Source organism: Leptopilina boulardi, unplaced genomic scaffold, assembly GCF_019393585.1.
Source record: "Leptopilina boulardi isolate dan_hultmark-lab unplaced genomic scaffold, ZJU_Lbou_2.1 LbouV2_211, whole genome shotgun sequence".
Lineage (NCBI taxonomy): Eukaryota > Metazoa > Arthropoda > Insecta > Hymenoptera > Figitidae > Leptopilina > Leptopilina boulardi.
In genome coordinates, this window is record NW_026137765.1 from 444,912 (window position 1) to 468,623 (window position 23,712).

General features: G+C 25.4%; 1 protein-coding gene across 1 annotated transcript; it reads left to right on the forward strand.

The window, feature by feature from the left end:
- The first annotated feature begins 4,969 nt into the window (after positions 1–4,969).
- LOC127278759 (sodium- and chloride-dependent GABA transporter 1-like) lies at positions 4,970–23,026 on the forward strand. Its single transcript, XM_051300607.1, has 9 exons — positions 4,970–5,629; positions 12,579–12,863; positions 13,876–14,176; positions 14,665–14,848; positions 15,124–15,391; positions 15,896–16,270; positions 16,997–17,299; positions 17,875–18,042; positions 18,319–23,026. The coding sequence occupies exons 2-9, from the start codon at positions 12,708–12,710 to the stop codon at positions 18,406–18,408; spliced, it is 1,845 nt and encodes a 614-aa protein (XP_051156564.1). The 5' UTR covers positions 4,970–5,629; positions 12,579–12,707; the 3' UTR covers positions 18,409–23,026.
- Positions 23,027–23,712: the final 686 nt, after the last annotated feature.

The following is a 23,712-nucleotide window of genomic DNA, read 5'->3' on the forward strand; positions in this document are numbered from 1 at the left end:
TATAGTAGATTTTTATTCTTTTTAAAATAATAATTGAAATGGATAAACATTAGGAAAAATTGGAATTATTCACTTCAGTCAACTGTTTTTTTTTTTTTTTTTATTGGATTTTCTTAACCGCATTTATTATAAATATATTTTTTTTTGATAGAAAGTGGAAACTTTAAGAAAGAGATCTGTATATATATAATATTATTAAAAGTAGAGAAATGGAATAGTTGTTAAAAGACGATTAATTTTCTTGTCAGTAACAGTAGCCTATTACTGTTCTAGAAAAAAAGCACTGCAAGTATTGATTGTCAAATACAGATGCGTCTGTACCACTTTCGTTCACATATAGAAAGAAATTATATATCCACTACTATTGCATTATTCGAATGCTCAACGGAAGCTGCATGTTTTTTTTTATTTATTTTTTTTTTATTTCTATCTTCATGTGCAAAATCAATTTTTCATTACCACAATTTTAATTTTAAAACACACTTTATATTTTATTTCACACTTTAAAAAAAAAATCTGAAAATATTTTTTTTATCTTAATTAAATAAAATTTTTATTTATATTGTCAATATTATATTATTTATTATAATTTTTAAGAAAAAATTTATAATAAATAATATATATCAATAAAAAATATAAAGAAAAATGAACATTTCAATTTTAATTATGATTTTTTTTTTTAAAGTAATTTCTCATTTATAATACATAAATGAAAGTGCAACTATTAACGTCAGGACAAAGCTTTCTCGTTAAAACTTTAAGTATAACGCATTTCCCAATAGCGATAGAGTCTTTGAATATATAGTATGCATCTATATATATTAGCAATTCAAATTTCAATAAACTTTTATAATTATGATTGATTATTGTTATTGAGACAATTATTTCTTTTTACTTATATATTTTAGTTATTATTTTTTAAAAATTATTTAATAATTGATTCTACTTATTATTAATTAATTAATTAATGCAATTATTTATTTTAAGAGAAATTTAGAAAAATGAAATTTAATAGAAAAATCGTTTGGAGAAAATTTTTCTTTGTTGAGAAAAGAATCTCGAGTTGACAAATTAGACGACGATCGCACAAGACCGGAAAGAGTAAATCATGCGGGGGAGGATATGTTGTTTGAATATAAATATTAGTATATATGGGATTAGATTATGTCTGTGTGTTCTAAAACCAAATCTAGTATCATCTCAGACTTTTAGATTTGTCAAGGGAGTTGATCTCGGTTCCCGCGTATACGTCTGACGAACTATTCTAACCCATAACGGATGCGAGGATCGGTGTCACGTGAACCCTCCGGATATATCAAGCTTCGTCTTACTCACCTAGTTTATATGGCCATTTCGTTCATCGGAAATGTGAGAAAGCCTTCCGAGTTGAAGGCGTCGCGGGACGAATGGGAAAAAAAAATTTACGAAACTCTGATAATATACAAAAAAAAAAAAATTGTAACTAGGTCAGTCTCGTACTTTCTCACACCTAGGAAATAATTGTATACGATTAAAAAATAGATTCCTAAATTTGAAATTCATTTTTTTTAAATTAATTAGAATTTTTTATTATATTATAATTTATTTTTGCCTCTAAAAAAATAGTTTTTATTAATAGTAATTTATCCTATAATTAATTAAAAAAAAAAAAAAATTATATACAGTAAAAATTTTCTGGAGAAAAAAAGTAAAAATTTTTATTAATTTTTATTTGAAAAAAAAACTATATTTTTCAAGGGAAATTTTAATGGAAAATACTTCATCGGCAGGAAAAGAAAAACATGAAAAGTTTAGATTGAGGGGAAAAACTAACATTTTTACCATATATAAATGAGTGAAGAATCATCCGTATATATACCCGAAATGCAGTAGTGAAAGAGCTTAATAGTCAGACGTCCATTTATCACACTTTCAACCCTATTTTTCGTGAGAGAGAAAACAATTAGTCTTATGAGGGTAAAAATGGTGGGGTATAAGTCATGAGAGTATATACTAAATGGCGTTAACAAAAGAAAAATATATGTCCGTTACGGAAAATTAAACGCTATAGAAAAATTTCAAAAATTTCCAATATACTTCCATTGTATTATAACGTATTTATAAATAAAATATTTTATTTATTTATACTAATTACATAAGTTACCAGAAATTTTAATTATTTTTAACTAATAATTATTTTTTAAAATTAATAATAATAAGTTTTTTGAATTATTAATTAGTTTTTTAACCAATATAATTAGTTATTTAACTAATAATTAATTATTTTTAACTATTAATTAATTTTTTAACTAATTCGAAAGATAATAAAAATATTATAGGAGAGGAAATAAATCAATTATTTTAGATTAACAAAAGGGTTTTATGAGAATGTGTTTTTCATTTTTTTTTTTTTTTTTTTTTTTTTTTTTTTTTTTTTTTTTTTTTTTTTTTTTTTTTTTTTTTTTTATTTGCAAACTTTTATATTATGGAAATTTTCATAACCAAAACTCAAAGACGGAGTTATTTCACTGTGAGGAGATTTAATTCTAGGAATAAACTACGACCGAACTTTGAAAGTTTGGGCGTGAAGCTTTAAAGCTCAAACTCGTGCACAATATGCGCTCGGAGAATATATTCTCCTTTTCTCACTCTGTCTTTCTCTCTCTATCTGTATATTCACAAGTGTCATCAAAGAACTGATTAAAACCGAGATTATATGGCTCAAGCTTTCAGATTCTAAATGGCTATCTTCAAATGAACTATATATATTTAAATTCGTGTCTCTTTTCTTATTGAATTCATCAATTAAATGATGTAGAAGAAAAATTAGTTTTTTTGGCTCTTTTTTTTAAATAATAAAAATAAATTTTTTTAAAAATTTATTTAAAAATAACTAAATTTTTTCTGATATAAAAACAATTAATTTGAAATAAAAAAAAATTGTTCGAAATACAACTATATAAAATATTCTGTAGTTAAAAATAAATTAAATTTTAAATTATTTAAATAAATAACAAAAATATTAATTTGAATTTCAGAATAGTTTTTGTTCTTTCTTTTGTTGTTTCTTTTTCTTTGTTGTTATTTTTTTTTTTGTTCTTTCTTTGTCGATTCAATTGATGATTGCTTTAATAAGAAAAAATTTAATCTCTTTCGAAAATTAAGATTCACTGAATAGGAAATTATTGTAATAGAAAAAAAATATTTCTATTTGAGAAAATGGATTTCGCGCAGCTGAAAAAAAAAGTATCGAAATATTTTCCTCTTGTGGAATTTCAATTTCAGAGAATAAAGGCAAGGAAACGTCTTCGCCCTTGCATCTCTCTATATATAGATATATATATATATATATATACAATGTGTTTTTTCTCTGTTGTGCATCTGGAGAATAGACAAACTCAGAAGATGGATCGATTCACTTCCAAAGAGACTGTTACTATGACCCGAACATGCCCGAAGGACAAATTTTGTCTTACGATCAAGTAACAAACAAAAAAAAAAGAGGGAAAGAAGAAAGAAACTTTTCAAGACTCGAAATTTAGAAAACTTGGAGAGAATACGTTAGGGAGATTCGAAAATCCATTGTGCAAAAGAAAGATGCATTTATAATTTATGAATTTTTTTTTGTTTCTTTTATTTATTTAAAAATTGAATCAGCAGAATTTAAGATTTCTTATATTTCTTCTGAATTTTTATATAAAAAATAATGAAAAAAACACAGCAGTGCTATAATAGAAGAAGGAAAAGTAATATACAAAACTGACTTTTACATTCTGACTTCCATTATCCCAATTCGTCGTGTGTCTCAAACGAAACAATGCCCTTTTTTTCACTGCTATCAATTGTCATCTAGTACACAAAGTCATTGTCTCCCCTTCTAAAACATAAATATATCGCGGACAAAATTTTTTTTTCACAAAATCTACAATTCTATTTTTTTTTTTTTTTAACAAGAATCTTAAATATTTTAAAATTATTTATCCAAAAATGTAAATATCAAAACTAAAAAATGGCTACGAATTCGATTTATGTGAGAAGGTGAAGTTTGAATCTTTCTTTCATTTAACCTGCATCTTGTCAGTTGAATTTATTTATTTTTTTTCAAATGGAGATTAAATTAAAAGAAAAATTCAAACTCTACCTACTCACAAAAAGCAAAGTATATAGATGTTTTTTTTCAATTTTGCCACTTATATTTCGATTAAATTTTTTGCTTGTTACTTTCTAGTGTTGTAGTTTTTGATCTTCTGAACAAAAAATGTAAATGACAGAACTAAAAAATTGATGGGGATAAAAATTAAAAACTGCTTTCTGTGAGAAGGTTTAATTTTGAACCTCTCTTTCATTTAATCTCCATTTTGTCAGAGGCTTTTATTTTTTTTTCAAATGGAGATTAAATTAAAAGAAAAATTCAAACTCTATCCACTCACAAAAAGCAAGAGTTTTATTTATAGATATTTTTTTTTCAATTTTGCCATTTGTATTTCGATTAAATTTGGTTTTTAGATTATTAATTTTTGATCTCCTGAACAAAAAATGTAAATGAACCTCTCTTTCATTTATCCTCTATTTTATCTTTAGAGCCTTTTTTTCAAATTGAGATTAAATAAAAGAAAAATTCAAACTCCACCTACTCACAGAGAGCAATTTTTAGTTATTTGACATTTACTTTTTTTGTTCAGAAAATCAAAACAACAGAATGAAAAATATTTTCCGAATTATTTTGAGCGGAGTCCTTTTTTTCCATCTAGTCATAAAATGAAACACCCCAGAGTGTGTCACCTATATATATATATATATATATATATATATATATATATATAGGAAAAGGCAAATAGGCAAACAGGCCCGTATAGGGTTTCGTAAAAGCGATGTCAACTTGATGATGATATACTGTTGCGATCTTGGGGATCCCTCCCCTCCTTTTTCTCTCCCTCCCTCCCCTTCTCTCTCATCCTTGGCATATGCTGATGATCTGTACCAGATGCGTGATATCGGGCACGCTGTGGAGGGTACTACTACTACTATTACTACTATATAGTAAGGGGGTGAAATGGTGGGGTTTGGGTTTGATATTATGGAGAGAGAGAGGATCGAAAAAAGAAGAGAGGGTGGATATATGATAAAGAAGAGAAGGCGAGGTCCAGTGCGCACGAGGGGGATAGAGTTCCCCATTTTTTTCTCTTCTCCATAACCAATTCAATTTGGAATAGCCACCAGGTCCAGGGCGACACAACAACGACGACGACAACGACGACGACGCGATTTCAGTTCTTCGCGGGCTTCACAACGGCTTGCACACACGCGTTTATAATCCCCCCAAAAACGATCGATTCCAGGAAACGCGCACGTTTCCCAGCATCCTTTTCCACTCCAAAAGTCGTTCTCACCAAAACCCACCTCATTCTCCTATAGTGATTGCACAGTGCGTTTTGTGTCGTCGAACCCAACGGGAACGTTTATTCGTTAGATTATTTAAAAAAAAAAAAAAAAAAAATCATTGTCAGGTGAAAAAAAAGTCAGGCTCTTAATTTTTCATTCTTTTATTTGAAAAAAAAAAAAAATTTTCCAGTGTTTATGTGCGTGAGGATATCTATCGAATTCTTTACATTTTGATATTAAAACAACGACGGCGAGGAAATTATCCAAGGTTCGTAAACAAAATTCTTCGCGCGCTTTTTTTTTTTTAAAGAGAAAAATATTCCAAGAATTCCAAAATAAATCGATTTAAATCTTTTTGCTCTTCTTCAAAGTAATTTATAAAAATGATAATATTTCTCGAGAAATTTGATTTGTAATTTCTAAATTCGTAATTTGTAAATTCGTAAAAAAATCGTTCTTTCTGATAAAAAAAAAAAAAAAAAAAAAAAAATGATATTATTTGAATGTGGATCGAAAAGATATTATTATATGAAAGAGGAGGATCAGAATTATTTATCAATTTGATCTTGATAATACCAGGAGATTTAAAGTAATTGGAGCAGTTTGAAATATACATGACCTACTGCAATATAAATATTATATGATCGAATGGGACATATAATAATTATGATAATTTGTAATTAAAGGGCGATAAAAAAAACTGTCTATATATGGTATATGAGAGGTAGTTGATGACCATAGTAGCAAAACGAATACATCCTCGGCTAATTAGAATATAGCTGTTTTTTATGAGCGTGGAAGAGGAAGAGGGAGCCCAATGGTTTTGTGGATAGGAAGGGGGTAAAAGAGGGGGTAGGAGAGACGAGTATATGATCGTGATATATATTTTATTACACGGACCCCCTGCCGGACATGCATATTTAACGCTTCTTCTTCCAATGTGTGTCCGATAAATTTTCACTCTGAACATAAAAATTTCCTTTTTGGATCAAAAAAAAAAAAAAAAATTCTTTTTTTCATATTCTCATATTTTCAAATTTAAAATATTCGTTCAATTCAAGGATGGTTTATTGTCGACAAAATCATATTTTATTTTTAAGGAAATATTTTCCATGAAAATTTTTTTTTCTTATTTGGAAAATTATTTCTTCTCGATTTATTATTTGCGGGAAATATTTTCTTGTGAATCAATTTTGGATGAAATTGTTGATTTTTTTTTTCACCTAGCACTGTTAGTTTTAAAAATTTAATTTGAAAATCAAATCAGGAAAAATAAATTTAGAAAAACTCGGAGAATTTTTAATAAAAAAAAAGTCTTGGATTAGATATTTATTTGGATAAATATTTTCCCTGTAGACTGGTCTTTATTTTAGATATAAAAGTTTTTTCGTTTTTTTTTCTCTTTCGGAAAAAATTACTCCTATTGGATTTTCTATAGAATATGAGATTTCATATTTTTGCCTTACATGGACTTTTCATATAATCTTGACTTCAATATATATTGTTTCTTTCGGATTTTCTTTGTGATTCTGAAAATTTTTCTTTATTCAATTTCCTATCTAAATATAATTTATATTTTCTTCTGATTATTTTTTTTTTTTTATAAATTTGATATTTTTTTTCCCAAATTCTCTTTTTATTATTTTATTTGGTAATTATAAAAGTTCATTTCATTTGGAATTTGATTTCATTTTTTTCCAAATTTCATATTTTCTCGAATTTTTGCTTTTAATGCAAAAAAAAATCTTATTCTTCTAAAAAATTATTTACGACGAGAAAAATTAAATTTTTTTTTTGGTTATAATAAAAAAACTATGGTAAAGGGAAACAATTTTGTTTAATATTCTCGATAACAACAAAGTTTCTATTTACCCAATTTTTTTTTTCCATTTCAAATATTCCATTATTTTTTTCATTCACGAGGAAATTAATTAACTTTTAAACTTGTTCTTTTTTCCTATTTTTTTTTTTTTTTGTTTATTTTCGTTCCTTTGGGCCATATAGCTTTTGTTTGGCCGAGATCTGCCGATGAAAGCTGGAAATTCTCTGCGGGATATGCGATAACCGATAATCAGCCGAGCGTATTGAAAGAAATGTTTCCTTGGCCTCTCTCTCGACTCACTTTTTAGCTAAGATTGAGATTCTTTTTGAATAAAGCCAACATTTAGTACTTTTTTTTTTCCTCCTCTAAAAAAGCCTTTTAGGCAATATTAATTTTTCACATTATATCGCAGTGTATTAAATAAATCTAGAGCTTTATTTACTTTTTTATAACTCTACTCTCGAGTTTAAAAAATTTTATTTTTTATTTTACTAATATTTATATCTAATTTTCTAATATACAAAATTTTATCCACGTGCTTCTTTTTTTTTTTGAGAGAGAGAAAATTATAAATTAAAAAATTCTTATGATCACCAACTTCCTTCAGGGACAATTTATCTATTGAGAAGAGTATAATCTCTTTCTCTAAACTCTCTCGATAAATTAAAAATAATCCAACAGTCAATCTTAATTTCTCTCGATCTTTTTTGAGTTCCGGTATGTTTTTCTCAGTTCTTATAATATGAAAAAATTATTCTTATATTTCCTTTTTTTTATTCTTTAGTATAAAAAAGAAATTGTTAGAAAAAAAAGTGACAAGCATAACTGGAGCAAAAAAAAATTTTTTTTTTTTTTTTTTTTAATTTTCAGTGTTTAATTTTTAATATCACAATTTCTCTCTAGTGAGAAACGTCGCAACAATGTCACGTGCGCCTATGTGTGCATGTTAAAAAAAAAAGAGAAAAAAAAGAGAGTGAGAAAAAAAACGGACGGAATACCTTCGCGTTGACATCGAGTTGGCTGTGTTCCAAAAAGCACATATGTTCACCGGAGAATCAACAGTGCGAAAAGAGGCCGACAAGAGTATGATTACACCCCTTTCACACGGGGGTTAATTCGCGAAAAGAACCATGTTTTCTTTAAATTGAAAAACGAAAATCAATTTTCAATTTTTGACTCATATTTTGTTTCAAAATTATTGCAGTTTATTTGGTTCAAAAATAAAAATTTCTTTGGATCCAGTAAATATTTATTTGAATTAAATAAATTTTTTTTTTTGAAGAAAGCCGAACAAAAATAATTTTATTTACCAAAATATTTAATAAAAATAATTTTCATTGAAATTATTTTGAAAAGTGCAATTTGCAAATAATGTCAGTCCAAATATCCCCTAAAAAAAAAAGACACAATGGTATAATATGATTTTATTATAACAAATTTTCGCTTTATAAAGGCGTGCATTAAATATGCACGTGTGCGTAAGCTTTACGAGAATGAAATCCATTGAATCGTAAGTAGTAAAAGGCGGGACGGAAAAGACTGAGTAATTTTCTCGTTAAAGATCGTTGAGTGACCGGACTCGGACTTTTTTAATCGATAGATTCAACGCTTAATTATAACGCAAATATATATATTTAGAATATTTTAATTCTTTATAAAAACGAAAATTATTATAAAATTTTTTTGGATTTATATAAAATTTCACTATTTAATAATAATTTTTTTTTATAAAAATTGAAGAAAAAAAAAATGTAACTGATAAAATTTTGCCAACGCAAAAATTGATATTCGTGTGTAATCTTTCTTTTTTATAATAATATAAAGAGATAGCAAAAACAACTTTCCAGACAGTAGTCGACATTTTCATAAGTGATTTAAATTATCACATTGTGAGACAATATAAGTGACCCCGTTTATATATGATGTTGAAAATAATAAGTAGCTTTGACACAAATGCAAATGATAAATCTTTTTATTTTTAATAAAATTTATTTTGACATTTTATTAAACAAAAAAAAAAAAAAAAAGTTACATTTCTTTCGATGAATGAAAATGTTTCTAAAAATTCTAAATTCTCTTGAAATAAGACAAAATTAATTCGGTAATAATAAAAAATAGTAATAATAAATTAGTAAATAGTAAAAAAAATAATATAATAAAAAAAATTACCCGGTTTTTGATTTCTAATTCAGTTACTTCTTTATTTATTTGAATCAAATCATTTTTTTTTTTACCAACCACATTATTTTTTTTCGTTTAAAAAAAATTCTGCTATTTTGAAAATTGAAATAACGTTTTAAAAAAATTCTTTAAAATGATTATTTTTATGGGATAATCATGCGCTATTAAAAATCGAGTTCTCCAATTAAGTTTTTTATCTAGGAAAGTTTTGAGTATATCCACCCCAAAGAACATACATATATATTTCTTGCATCTCAAAGGGATTATAAGTAATTTTAAGATCAACTTTTCCCATCAATCGTCTGATGTTGACACAATATTGACAATGGCCATATATATATATATATATATATATATACAAAGATAAGAACTGTGAAAGAAATCTAATATTAAATTAATGGAAAAAATATTTTTCTCTGACACTCGATATATATTCAAAAAGGAAATGATTAATAGAAAAATGAATTAAAAAATTTGCAACATTTATAAAATAATATATTTTGAAAAAAGAATATCTGTCAAAATGTGTGCGATCTAACGATAATATTTTTATAGATTATTTTTCATTTCTAAACTCGAATGCAACACTAATTATATGCATAGACAATTTCAACATGAATATTATATTGAATTCCAATAATCAATATTCGATGAGTATAATCTGATCAGATATATAGATATACAGTGAGAGTGGAAAATGCAATGAATTTAAAAGCACTCAAACAGTTTTCATTGTTTTTGGAATTTATGAATGGAAATTATAACAAAAGAACGATAATGGTGTGTGAGAAATCTAATTATCGTATCTTATATTGAAATTAATGGAATATTTGTCCCCATAGGAGAAATATATATGTATATTTATATTATATACATATAGTGTGAACGGTCGATTTTCGATTTCGACACTTTGCAAAGTGGAAAGCATTGTCTTTTCGCGAAACTGGAACAATTGGGTAATCGGTTTCCGCAGTTTTTCTCCGAGCTTAAATTGCCCCAAGCTTCCGGTTCTGTGGGGGTATTTTTGAAAAATTGTGCCACATCCGGAACCCCCATCATCAGTATTCAAATAATTCCCGAGTTCATGGCCACATGAAAAAAAAGTATTCTTCGCATTATTAAAAAATAATAAAAACAGTTTCAATATAGAGAAATTTTTTTAATTGAGATAAATTCAAATTAAGTATTTTTTTTTTGTGTTTCTATTTTTGTGAATAATTATTTTAAATTTACTTCTGAACTAAAGAACTAAAAAAAGTTTTAAACCATTCTTTTTTTTTTTTTTTTTGCAGTGATTATTTTAAATATGCAAAACTTTAACTTAAAAGTTTTCAGTCTTTTTTTGCATTAAAAAAATGCACTATTTTGTCTTTTAAACAATCTCTTGTTCTTATGTAAATTTTACACACTTATTATTCAGGCTAAATTCTCGTAAAAAAAAAAAATTTCTGTTTGGCTAAAAGCTAAAGAACACTCTATCGAGATGAAAGTCTATTTTCTCAGTACACGTCTGAAACTGATGGCACATAAAATTATCTTTTAAAATATTCTCCTAACATTTCGTCTTATATTTAAGTAGAACAGAAAAAAAAATTTTTTTTCTCTTTTTTATAAGAAAAATTAAAGTTGTGATATATTTTTCACAATTCTCTTTCTTTTGTATATTTTATATTCTAAAATAGTATATATATATATAGTTTCTTTCTTTTAAAATATTGCAGATGAAAAGAAAAGTTCGCGAAAGTATATAAAAGCAATTTAAGTAAGTTTTGAAAGAGTATAGGAAAAAAATATTGGTATATATATACAGTTCTGGCGGAAATATCAACTGAAAATTCGCGTGAAAAGTTTCCTGGGGACAAAGTTTTTGATGGGTTTTATATCCTCTGAACATTTACTGTATATAGTATACTGAAATGTAATAATTTGCCTATTGATTCGGAAATCTGTAATACAAATTGAAAAAAAAGTAAATTTATTTGATTTAAATAAACTTTACAATATTATCAAATTTGTATATAAATAATTTTATTGAAAAAATAATTATTATAAATAAATAATTTTTAAATAATTTTTAAATAATTTTTAAATAATTTTTAAATAATTATTTAATAATTATTATTGGTATCAAATAAATATTTATTCGCGTCCAATATAATTATTATTTGAGCCAGTTAAATGATTTTTTTTTATCTATTTATTTAACAGTTAAAAGATATTTTCCGATTGAAAAAATAAATTCTATTGATTTTTACACCCGGAGAAATATTTTATTAGAGTTTATTTGAAATATAATTTTATTTGAAAATAAAATTTATTTGAAGGAAATAAAAATATATATTTGTTTCAGAGCAGCAATAACTTTTTATTTGTTTTAAATAAAAAAAAAAGAAAAATTTGTTTCAAATAAAATTTTATTCAGCGTAAATAAAATTTTTATTTAATTCAAATAAAATTTATTTTGAATGAAATATTTTTCTCCTGATGACAAATATATTTTTTCTTTGGATGTAAAGTTTAGCAATTTAAATTGGCGAAGATTTTACATCAATGAATTTAATTAAATATCATGTCAAACATATATAATAAATGAAAATTAATTTAATGGGATTTGCGTTTATGTGTACTTTTAAGTTATTTTGATTTAGTAATGAACTGCTGTTACACAATGTTGGAGGCAAATTTCGCACATCCAAAACAGCTGGTGGGGTTGCATGAATACGCAATACAGTTTACAAACTAATGGCTCTTCTGATAATGACAGAGGCGGTAACAAGAGAGACAGAGAAAGGGAACACTATAGACAGGCGAATATTGCTCTCTGCATTCAGAGACAAGTGCACTAGAGAGAATAAATTCATAAAATATATTATAATCAAATAAAAACAAGTTTATATATATATATATATATATATATAATTTACATGCGTGCGATTTTATTCTCTTGAGAAATATTTTTTATTCATATATATTTGTCTCAGAGCCAAATAAATATTAATTAAAAATAAATTTTATTTGATTTTAATAAAAATTTTCTGTGGTTAAATAAAATTTTATTTATGCAAAATAAAATTTTTTTATTTTAAAAATTATTATAGGCTCAGTAACAAATATATATTTTTATATTTGATTCAAATCAATTTTATGCGTTTTAATATATAAATTTTATTTTTCTCAAAAGCCAAATAAAAATTATTATATTTGAATTTTTTAGATTCGCTGTTATGTCTCGACAACAGCTTCCTGGTTGAAGGACATTGGCTTGGAGTCATTTAGGACGAAGAGATAGCGAATAAAAAGTGCGGTGTAGAAAAATAAGCGGACATCAGCCGCAATTCAAAAGATGACAGAAACCTCGAGGGATCCAGAATTGGCCGATTCGGATAATACCGATGCAGCCAAAACATCCCTAAATGTAACATGTCCATCAACCTCAAAAACTAAGCAGCTTCCAGAGAGGGACACATGGAGTACAAAACTCGATTTTATCCTCAGTGTGGTAAACAATTTTAAACTATTTTTTTTAATCCTCTGTTTTTTTTTTTTTTTTTTGTAAGGAATTTCTTTTCCAATATAAAAAGTGTAACATGCAAGGGCTTAAATTCACAAACATTTTTAAATTAAATAGAGATTTTATGTAGAATTGGGATTTGTTTTTTTTATTTTCTCTCTTATTTTTTTTTTTTTTTTTTTTTTTTGCTCGATTTTTCAAAATATAACAAACTTTTTTTTTATTTCAAAGAGAGAAAATTTTTTATTTGTCTCAGAACAGCTAAATAAATCTCTTTAATTGGTTCAAATAAATATTATAAAAAAATTATTTTTTCCTCCAATTAAAATTTTATTTATTACAAATTTTTTTAAAATAAATAAATCATTGAAAATTAAAGAATTGTCAAATATATATAAAAAATTTACTGTTAAATTATAAAATTAAATTATATTAAAAAAATTGCCAATAAAATTATTATAAATAATTAAATAAAGGAAATGATAAAAATTTTGCTAAAGTCTCGCCATAACTTGCATTTTCTACTTAATAAGTAGTATAAAGGCATAGCGCTGATGCAAAGGAGAAATTCCGCAATGTCTTACCAAAATGTGTCTATTCTACTTAAATACACGGACAGCTAATCTAATAATTATTATATACAATAATTTTTATTTTTTAAAAGAATTTTTTTTTTTTTTCATAATTTTGTGTAATTAAAATATTAATTTTTTTTATTAAAACAATTTTTTCTCCCTTCTTTTATATTGTGATTCAAAAAATTATATAATTAATAATAAAATAATAAATAATTTTTTTTTCAATCAACAAAATTTATTTTCTTTAAAAAAATGATTTTTTTTAACTTGTACGAATAGTTAATAATAATTGTTCCTCTGGTTTTTGTGGTAATACACATGAATGCCCACAGGATTGAGATACGAGTATTATAATAATGAAATTAAAGTTGGAATTTTAATTGTACTTTTTTTTTTATTTTTGCATATATATATATATATAGGTCGGTCTCGCCATCGGTCTGGGAAATGTGTGGCGGTTTCCATATTTGTGCTACAAAAATGGAGGAGGCGCTTTTCTCATTCCCTATTTCCTAACACTTATACTTGCTGGAATTCCAATGTTTTTCATGGAATTGGCATTAGGACAAATGTTAACAATTGGAGGACTTGGTGTCTTTAAAATAGCGCCATTATTTAAAGGCATTGGATATGCGGCAGCTGTCATGTCATGTTGGATGAATGTTTATTACATCGTTATCCTCGCATGGGCGATATTTTATTTTTTCATGTCCATGCGCAGTGGTTAGTACAAAAAATTTTTTTTTTCATTTAATAAAAATATTTTTTTTTCATTTAATATTAAAAAAAAAAATTCTATTTTTTACTATTATAAATAATTAAATCAGTTTTCGAAGATCCATCATTTTTATAAAGAAATTTTTATTTTAATTAGAGAGAGAGAGAGAGATTTTTATTTTAAGTTCTGAAAGGAACAAATTTTTAGAACATGGGTAAATTGAATCAAAATAGAATCAATTTTAAAAATAATTTTCTGATATATATTGAAAGAGTAAAATGGAATTATTCTTATATGGATAATGTCCTAGATTTTGACAGGCAGCCTAATCAAGGCTTTTCCTTCCCCTAAGCCTTGATTACTAGTTCTCTCTCTCTCCCTCAATCTCTCTCTCTCTCTCTCACGACATAGAAATGCTGGGAATCCTCGAAAACCGATGGCACTCGATAATCAATGTTCTCTAACATTTCATCATTGCTCTTTTGCACCGCAGAATTACCCTGGGGCACCTGCGACAACTGGTGGAATACAAAATATTGTATTAGTCCATATTTGAGGAAAAGTTTACCATGCTGGAATACGACTGCCAGGAATGGTACTTTATACAAAATGTGCACCCTTAATCAAGTCAACGTTACATGGCCGGAACTTGCGGATCCCGTTAAAGAATTTTGGGAGTTTGTATTATTTATATTTTTCAATTACAATTTTTAGAATCTTTTTTTTTTCTCTTTATATATTGATTTTCTTGTTATATTTATATTTTATTTATTCTTAAGAATTTTTTTCCATTAATGAAAGATTAAAAAGAAAATTTATTTTCCTTTAAATATTTAAAATAGTTTCCCCTTAAAAAAAAATGTCCTACCATCTGTATTTGTTTTAATGCACCAATATAGAATATTTCTTTGAATATATAAAATAACGTCTTTTTTTTGAAATTTTTTTTTAGACGAAGGGCTCTTCAAATTTCTGATGGTGTGGAACATATTGGTAATGTCAGATGGGAATTGGCTGTAACTCTTTTTTTGGTATGGGTTATGTGCTACTTTTGCATCTGGAAAGGAGTCAAGTGGACTGGGAAAGTTGTTTATTTCACAGCCCTATTTCCTTATGTACTTCTCACGGTTTTACTGATCCGTGGTGTTACTCTTCCCGGTGCTGCTGATGGCATTAAATTCTACGTAATGCCTAATCTATCCAAACTAACGGAATCTGGGGTAAAAATTACTTTTTTTTTATTTCTCCAAACATTAAAACAAATTTTTTTTTTTACTCCAAAATTGTTGAAAAAATAAAATTATTTTGAATGAAAAAGATTTTTAGAAATATTTTTCTTAAAAATTTACTATTATTAGTTAAGAGGGTTTGATAATTGCATTATCATTATTGGAATAATGACTTGGATGAATTTCTTCATCTTTTGTCTCTATAATGAAAATCCTAAATCTCATTATATTGAGGAGAATTGCTCACTTTATACACACAAGGGGAGGGTCAATCTTAATCGAAAACTATAAGGGATTAAACTCAATTATTCTCCCCTTGAAAGATCCCCTTTTTTCTTATCGATCATAGACAATTAAGAATCTTTAATCGCCTAAAGAAATCTTTTATGATAATAGTTTATATTTTTTATTTTTTTATTCACATTTTTATTTTTTTTTCTTTTATAACAAAGAAAATTGTTTGTACAGAAAAAAAAAATTATGTGTATTTTACAGGTATGGATAGATGCTGTAACCCAGATATTCTTTTCCTATGGTCTTGGACTGGGGACCCTTGTGGCCTTGGGTAGTTATAACAAATTCAACAACAATGTATACAAAGACGCTCTTATCGTGTGTGCAGTGAACTCGTCAACGAGTATGTTCGCTGGCTTTGTTATTTTCTCCGTTGTTGGTTTTATGGCACATGAACAAGGAAGACCAGTTGCCGAGGTGGCAGCATCCGGTCCAGGATTGGCCTTTCTCGCCTATCCTTCCGCTGTACTCCAACTTCCATGGGCGCCACTATGGTCGTGTTTATTTTTCTTTATGCTTCTACTGATAGGACTTGATTCACAATTTTGTACCATGGAGGGATTTATCACTGCTATGGTGAGAATATCTATTTATTTTCCTCTATATTTTTTTTTCTCATTTTTCTCCCACGTATAGCAACATTTTTTTTTCAAACTATTTTTTAAACCATTTTTAAAACTATTTTGAAAAACTATTTTTTAAAAAATTGATTTAAAAATTGATTTATTTTTAATTGAAAATAATAAATACTGATGACTAATGATGATATAATGATTATGATAAGGATGAGGATGATTTATGATGATAATACATTAATAATTATGATTCATCGTGTGGTTTGTGGCGAATCAGTAAATCTGAGTTAAAAATATGAATCAGCGAAAATTTACTGACAATTTAATAAAAATTCACTTATTCATACTGTGCTAAATTCAAATGATTTCTTAATTTACTGATTAAATAAAAGTTACTTCATTCAACTTTCCTGTAATTTAAAAAATCTAAATTTAATAAAGAATGTTAAGAATTCGGATAATATATACATAGAAAATATATATAAAAATGTAATTCAGTTTCCATCACATAAAAGTAACTGTTTCCAATTTAAATCTCAGGATCGTAATATTTTTTTTTTACATCTGATTTTATATGTAATTGAGAATTTTTATGGTCCATTGTGTGTGCGCATTTTGCGTGATATAGTGGAAAAATAGATAAATTTTCCTTGTCATTTAATTGCATCGCTATATACGATGTATGTAAAACAAGAAAATTGAAAAATAATTTTTTTTTCTTTTATAGGTTGATGAATGGCCCAAACTTCTTCGACCACGAAAAGAAATATTTATAGCACTGGTGTGTATTATGTCGTATGTGGTTGGTCTCTCCTGCATCTCACAGGGTGGAATGTATGTCTTTCAAATATTGGACTCATATGCGGTATCTGGTTTTTGTTTATTATTCCTCATCTTTTTCGAGTGCATCGCCATTAGTTGGGCCTTTGGCGTTAATCGATTTTACGAAGGCTTGCGTGATATGATTGGATATTATCCTCTCATTTGGTGGAAATTCTGTTGGACAGTGACTACACCACTTATTTGCATTGTAAGTACATCATCTGTTATTGATTTTTTTTTCTCTAATTAATTAAAATCTCAAATTTTTATCAAATTATAGTAATTAATTAAAAATATAAATTATTACATTTATTTTTCTCAAATAGATAATTTTTTTTATTAAATAAAAACAATGAAAATTCGAATTGAACAAAACGAAAAAATTTTAAAGCAACGAACACATTTCCCTCGCAATGGGAATTGGAAATAAAATTTTTTTTCGGACAATCGTTTAATGAAACCATTAGTACCGGGTAAAAAAGAGATGAATCAATCGATTGAAATAAATACGACCCGCATTTCCTTTTTTTTTACCTCTGGGTATCGGATCGGATAAAATTTATTACACAAGCTTCCAACTCGAGTATTCAGCTTTTTACAAAAAAAAAAAACATTCATAAAAACGCATTGTTTAGTCGACTGTGAATTATATCTCTCGTTTCTGATTTTTAAATTTTTTCAGGTATAATAAATAAACTAAATAAATAAAAATTTATTGAAAAGACTAGCAAATTATTTAACGAAATGGTATTGATTTTTAAAATGCGATGATTAATTTTATAGGGTGTGTTCATCTTTAATCTAGTTCAATGGAAACCAATAAAATATCTTGATTATGAATATCCATGGTGGTCGCATTGTTTCGGTTGGTTCACAGCATTGTCCTCGATGCTTTGCATACCAGGTTACATGTTATATTCATGGCTAACAACCCCTGGAGATACACGAACAGTAAGCATTTTTTTTCTGTTTAGACAACAAAATTACTCATTTTTATCTCCCATCAACAAAAATAATGAGAAAAATTTTTTTTCCCAGGGAAAACAAATTGTTACAGATAACTTTGCATGTTCTTTTTTTAAAAATTTTTTACCCTCGAATTACTCACATTTTTTACTAAAATTTCCAAAAGTTATCAGCTTCATTTTTAATTATCAGTTATTATTATCTATTTATTTAGTTTATTAATTATATATCTTGAAAAATTAAAATCTTCCAATTTTATAGAAATTAAGGCTGCTTGTTCGAATAGAAGATGATGTAGCAACTTTAAGGACGAGAATGGGTCAGGCTCCTGTGGAATTGACTCCTTTGTAAGCGCATTTAAAGCATATCAAATGAAATGAAAAAAAAAATAATAATAATTATTTATCAGGTCATTAAGGTCGTGACTTAATGGTCAGGTGTGTCACCATTAAAAAGTTCCATATATATTTAAAAGGTGACTGCGAACCGCCGGCCGGAATTTCGCACGGAAAACGATAATATATAACGATTATAACGATATATATTTGCTGCCTGTTGCATATATTAATATACGTCGACATTTAAAGTCGAACGCCATGTGAATACATTAAAAATGATGTTTTAACATCATAATGTATTCACTGTTCAGAAACGTACACTGTTAAAAAAAATCATTTTTCAAAAATGAAAAAAAAAACACACGAAAACATTTTAAACATGAAATTCATGTTTTTACATAAAAACAACCAAACATTCAGTTATCACATAAAAGAAAAAAATTTTGAAAAAAAAACATATTTATCAATTGTGAAAACACCAAAAAAAAAAAAAACATTTATTCTACTTTTGTAGAATTTGTATAAGCTTTTTACAGTGTACGTGTAATGTTTATATTTCAAATTTTTTATTAATTTGCTTCTAAAGTCTTCCAATCGTAGAATTTACTGATACTATATATATATATATATATATATATATATATATATATATACTGTTGTCGTTTAAAGAATTCCTAAATATATATATGAAAATTCGTAGATTTTCAAGAATATTACAAATGAATATTTGAAGAAAAGTTAAATTGACTTTTCAAAATGGGAAAAATTTTAACAGAATTAAATTTCACGAAACAAATTTTATAGAAAACAAATATACAAATTTTTTGATTTCTTTTTTAACAAAAATCCGTTTGAACAAAAAAAAAAAAAGAGAAAACAACGGACATCATAAATTGAGATATATTTTACGGGAGTATTTGATGCTAATCAATTCAGTATTACGTATCAAAGAAATCAGTATTATGTATTATTAAAAAAAAAAAATAAAGAAAGAAAATATAGATGAGAAACTCTTTATAGTGAACAAAAGAAAATAGAAAATAATAATACAAACGCAATCTTTCTTGTTCGATAAAAATTCGAGTCGACCATATCGAATATTGACCACTTTACGTATACAAAATGTGGAAAAAAAATGAAATTTTATGATGAGTAAATAATATATAATTTTTAAAATAAATAGTGCTGAAAAAAATTATCCGAGAAGATAATTTTTTTTCTATATATAGCGACAGAAATGCAAGCAAATATAGAAAAAAAAGACTTTTGACACGTTCACAAATCGATGTTCGAGCAACGATGGTAACTTTTAAATCTTCACTTTTGTGTATAACTGATATATATTGACAATAATTTTACGTAATCTTAAGATATTTCCGATCCCCATCACCGACAAACAAAATCATTTAGTTTTTATTGATAAATCTCATTTTGATAAAATAATTATATGGAAAACATGTTATCGTATTTTAGATTTTTTTCTTGATACTGAATTTTAAAAATTTTTATTTATTTTTTTGTAAGTTTGTAATACTTTTTATTGATAAAAGAAACTTTAAACAAAAAAATTTTCTTACAATTTTTACCATAAAATCATTTGATTGAGAAGAGGAAAAAAAACTTTTAATTGATTTAAAATTTGAAAATGAACTTTAGGAATTTTTTTTGTCGGTGCTTTTACGCTACGGACTAAAAAAATAGTGCCGAGTGTACAGTTCTTCCAAAGATGTAATATAATTATATACATATATACATGTGTTAGAAATTTCTTCGTAATATTATTCTTATAATTCTATATGAAAATTATAAACAATCATTCTAGTAACCGCTGCGCAACACAAAGCAGACGCACAAAAAGAAAATATTATATAAATCGTAAATTTAGCACCATGGAAAAGGTGGGGAGGGGGGGGCTAAAAATTTATCTTCAATACTATAGTTAAAAAGAAAAATTTCTTTTCACCTATAAAAAAATAAATATAAAATATAATTTTCATTGAAAATTATTTTTCAAAATGAAAAATATATTTTCAATGGAAAAATATTTGAAGAAACTACAAAATTTAATTAATTTTTTTTTAATGTTTAAAGACCGCCTTTGATATTGTCAATCAAAGACTATTTATATAAATAGTCTAAAAAAATTGGTCTAAGTAAATATGCCTATATTCTCTGCATTCATAAAAGAAAAGATTCTTGAAAAGACGTTTTGAGAACAATTTTTTAAATTAATTATTATTAAAACTATCATTGAAAAATTGTATTTATTAATTAAATTAAATATTAATTTGAAAATATTTGTTTAAAATATAAATTAATATTGTTTCCCTCGTAGGATATTTAATATATATGTATTTAAATTTTTTTGACTAAATTAAATTTAATTTACAATTAAAACTTTCAGTGAATTTTAGCAATAAAATTAATTTAAAAAATTGTCATATTAAAATGTCTGACGCGAATACTTATTAGCCTTAGAAAAAAAGCAGTGTGTTATTGTACACTAGTTCGAAAGGTGTTCAAAACAGCAATTAACCAAAACTATAATTATAAGATCATTAATCGTATTAAGATCTTAGAAAAATGAAAATTTTCTTTCCAATGATCTGTTAATCATTGTGACTTCGTCGTTATCGAATTTTCGATTATAGAACTGCAATTATATATAGTATATATTAAAAAAAAATTTAATAGAAAAGTAGTCAAATCTATTTATGAAATAGAAATTAAGAAAAATATATATATTATGCGCAGTGACTCTGGAGGGGGACCACTGGGCATTTTACAACATTTAACAAAAACTATTAAAAAAAAAAAGAAAAAAAAAGTGTTACCTGAAAGAAACATTGATTAAAGTGTGTTGCTTATATAAGAGAGTTTGGACAACATATCGATAAATCGATAATATTATAAACTTTTTTTGGAGAAGCGCTCCAATTAATGTTAGTCTATATATAAATATTATTTAAGCGGGGTCAACTATATTCACAACATAATTCACATAAATTATTAATAATACTAATTATTAAATATTTAATGCATTATTCGAAAATGATAATATTTTATAGCTATTAATATATTAATTAATCATTATTAATTTTGCTAAATTATTAATAATTATTAATATACAAAATAATTATTAAATATTAAAATACTTATAAGCCATTAAATATTTAATAATTACACTATTAATTATTTTATTCGACACGGTACACTTATATCGAGAATATTGAAAACAGCGTTATAAATACCATTTTGATGACTCAATTCGTTTTCATAAAAACGAAGTCATCAGGTGCACAAATTAAAATCTGTATTTATATATAGCAATTAATGGCGACACATTCATTAAAGTGAGAATTTTTTTAAATATTTGTTTTCCATTTCTCAACAGGAAAACTGCATTAAAAAAATGTTTCCTTAATTATATCTAATTTTCAATGAAGTTTTTTCATTCGAGGAAAAAATTTTTTTTGCAACTTTTTTAATTTAAAACAATAATCTAATTTTTAATTATTTTTTTGCTTACTAATTTGGATTTAAAAAAACTTATCAATTTATCTAATTTATTTTAAAATCTTTTAAAAAGAAATTACAATTATTAGAAATAATTCTGTACTGTTAATTTTTTAGTTCTTTTCTTTTTTTCGGTGAATTAAATTTAAAAATTAAAATTTTTCATTTCATTAAATCACATTATGAAAAATAATTCAATGAATGTTGAGTCAAAATTAATGACTCTCATTTCGCCAAAAAAAAGTCTGTTAAAAAAACATTCTATAGTTATTGATATATTAGTCACTAACTGTGTTAATGTTCACGAATTCATGTCAATCACTATTTTTAGCGATCGTTTTACAAGATTTCAGACAGCAACACCTATCTTGTGTTATCAAGAAGCATCATAAGCTGAAAAATAATAATTGTTAAGATTACACATTATAAAAAAAAAAAAAACTAAATGGCTTTAAAATGAGTCGCAAAATATATATATTCAATGAAAAAAAAAGTTGAAAAAAATCTATAATGCAGTAATTTCTCATCTGTAAAGAGCTCACGCGTAAAGTTATTATAGAAAAATATCCAAGTCTTCCTGAAAAAAACTAGCATATCAAAACTATTATCATTATAAAAGACAGTATGTCATTTAAATGCAATTTACATACGACACGTAATTTAAATAATTTAGCGCGTGCCAAAAAAATTTAATTCCAATTTAAACGGCGCTTACTATATTATTATAATTAACAAAAACAATACAAGATTAAAAAAACAGATATTTATACGTAATACCTGTTTTTCTCTCTTTTCTTATATCATAAAAAACCAATTTTTTATATTATTTATTATTTGCAAAATATACAAGTAATTAATTATATGAGTATAATTATTAAATTATACATATGTACAATTTAGGTTTCAACTTTCTCATATTACTTTTTATAATTATTAAATTATTAATTAATTATATATCTTAAGTACTGATATTCTTTAAGTTATTTTTAATTTCATCAAAGTTTTATGAACTGCAAATAATTACTAAAGTTCGTACATGAGTGTACCTTTGTTAATGTGTAGGACTTACTTGAATGTAATCTATGGGTGTAATCAAATAAATGATAATTAATTAACGATAATTAGTTCTTTATTCTCTCCAAAAATAAATTGTAGAATTTTATTTGAAATATTCATTTTTTAACAATTATTTTTTTAAAACCACCATAAGAAATTTTCTTTTTATTAAAAAATTTGTCTTTAAAATCTTTATTATAAAAATGAAATTTTTTATCGCTAAGGTCTGTAAATAAAAATACATTTTTATCGTAAAAAAATTTATTTTCTTCACTTTTTAAGATTCTGAAAGTAGAATAGTACAAAAAGAAAATATAACTTAATATACAAAGTAATATTGGTCCTTTGTAAAAAAGTTCGATGTAAAATTAAAAAAAAAATCTTGTATAATTTCACAAATGTATATAGTATATATAAATCTTATTTATATACGAATTCTCTGCTTGTTGCTTAATACATACATATATCTATATATAACAAGTACCCAGATAACAATGAAAGTACTTAAGTACTTAACTTTACTTTTGTGCATGAATTTAAAAGAATATTAATTAAATTGACAATTCAGGCAAAGAAGAAACTCTCCTATTAAAATATAAATTAAAATACATATTAATTGAGAATTTTTAATTTTTTAAAATAATTGATTACAATTATAATATTACATTTTTAAAAATCGAAAATTTACAGCATCTTACTTTTTACCTGATTGACATTTTTTTACTTTTGATTTTATTGAAAAAAA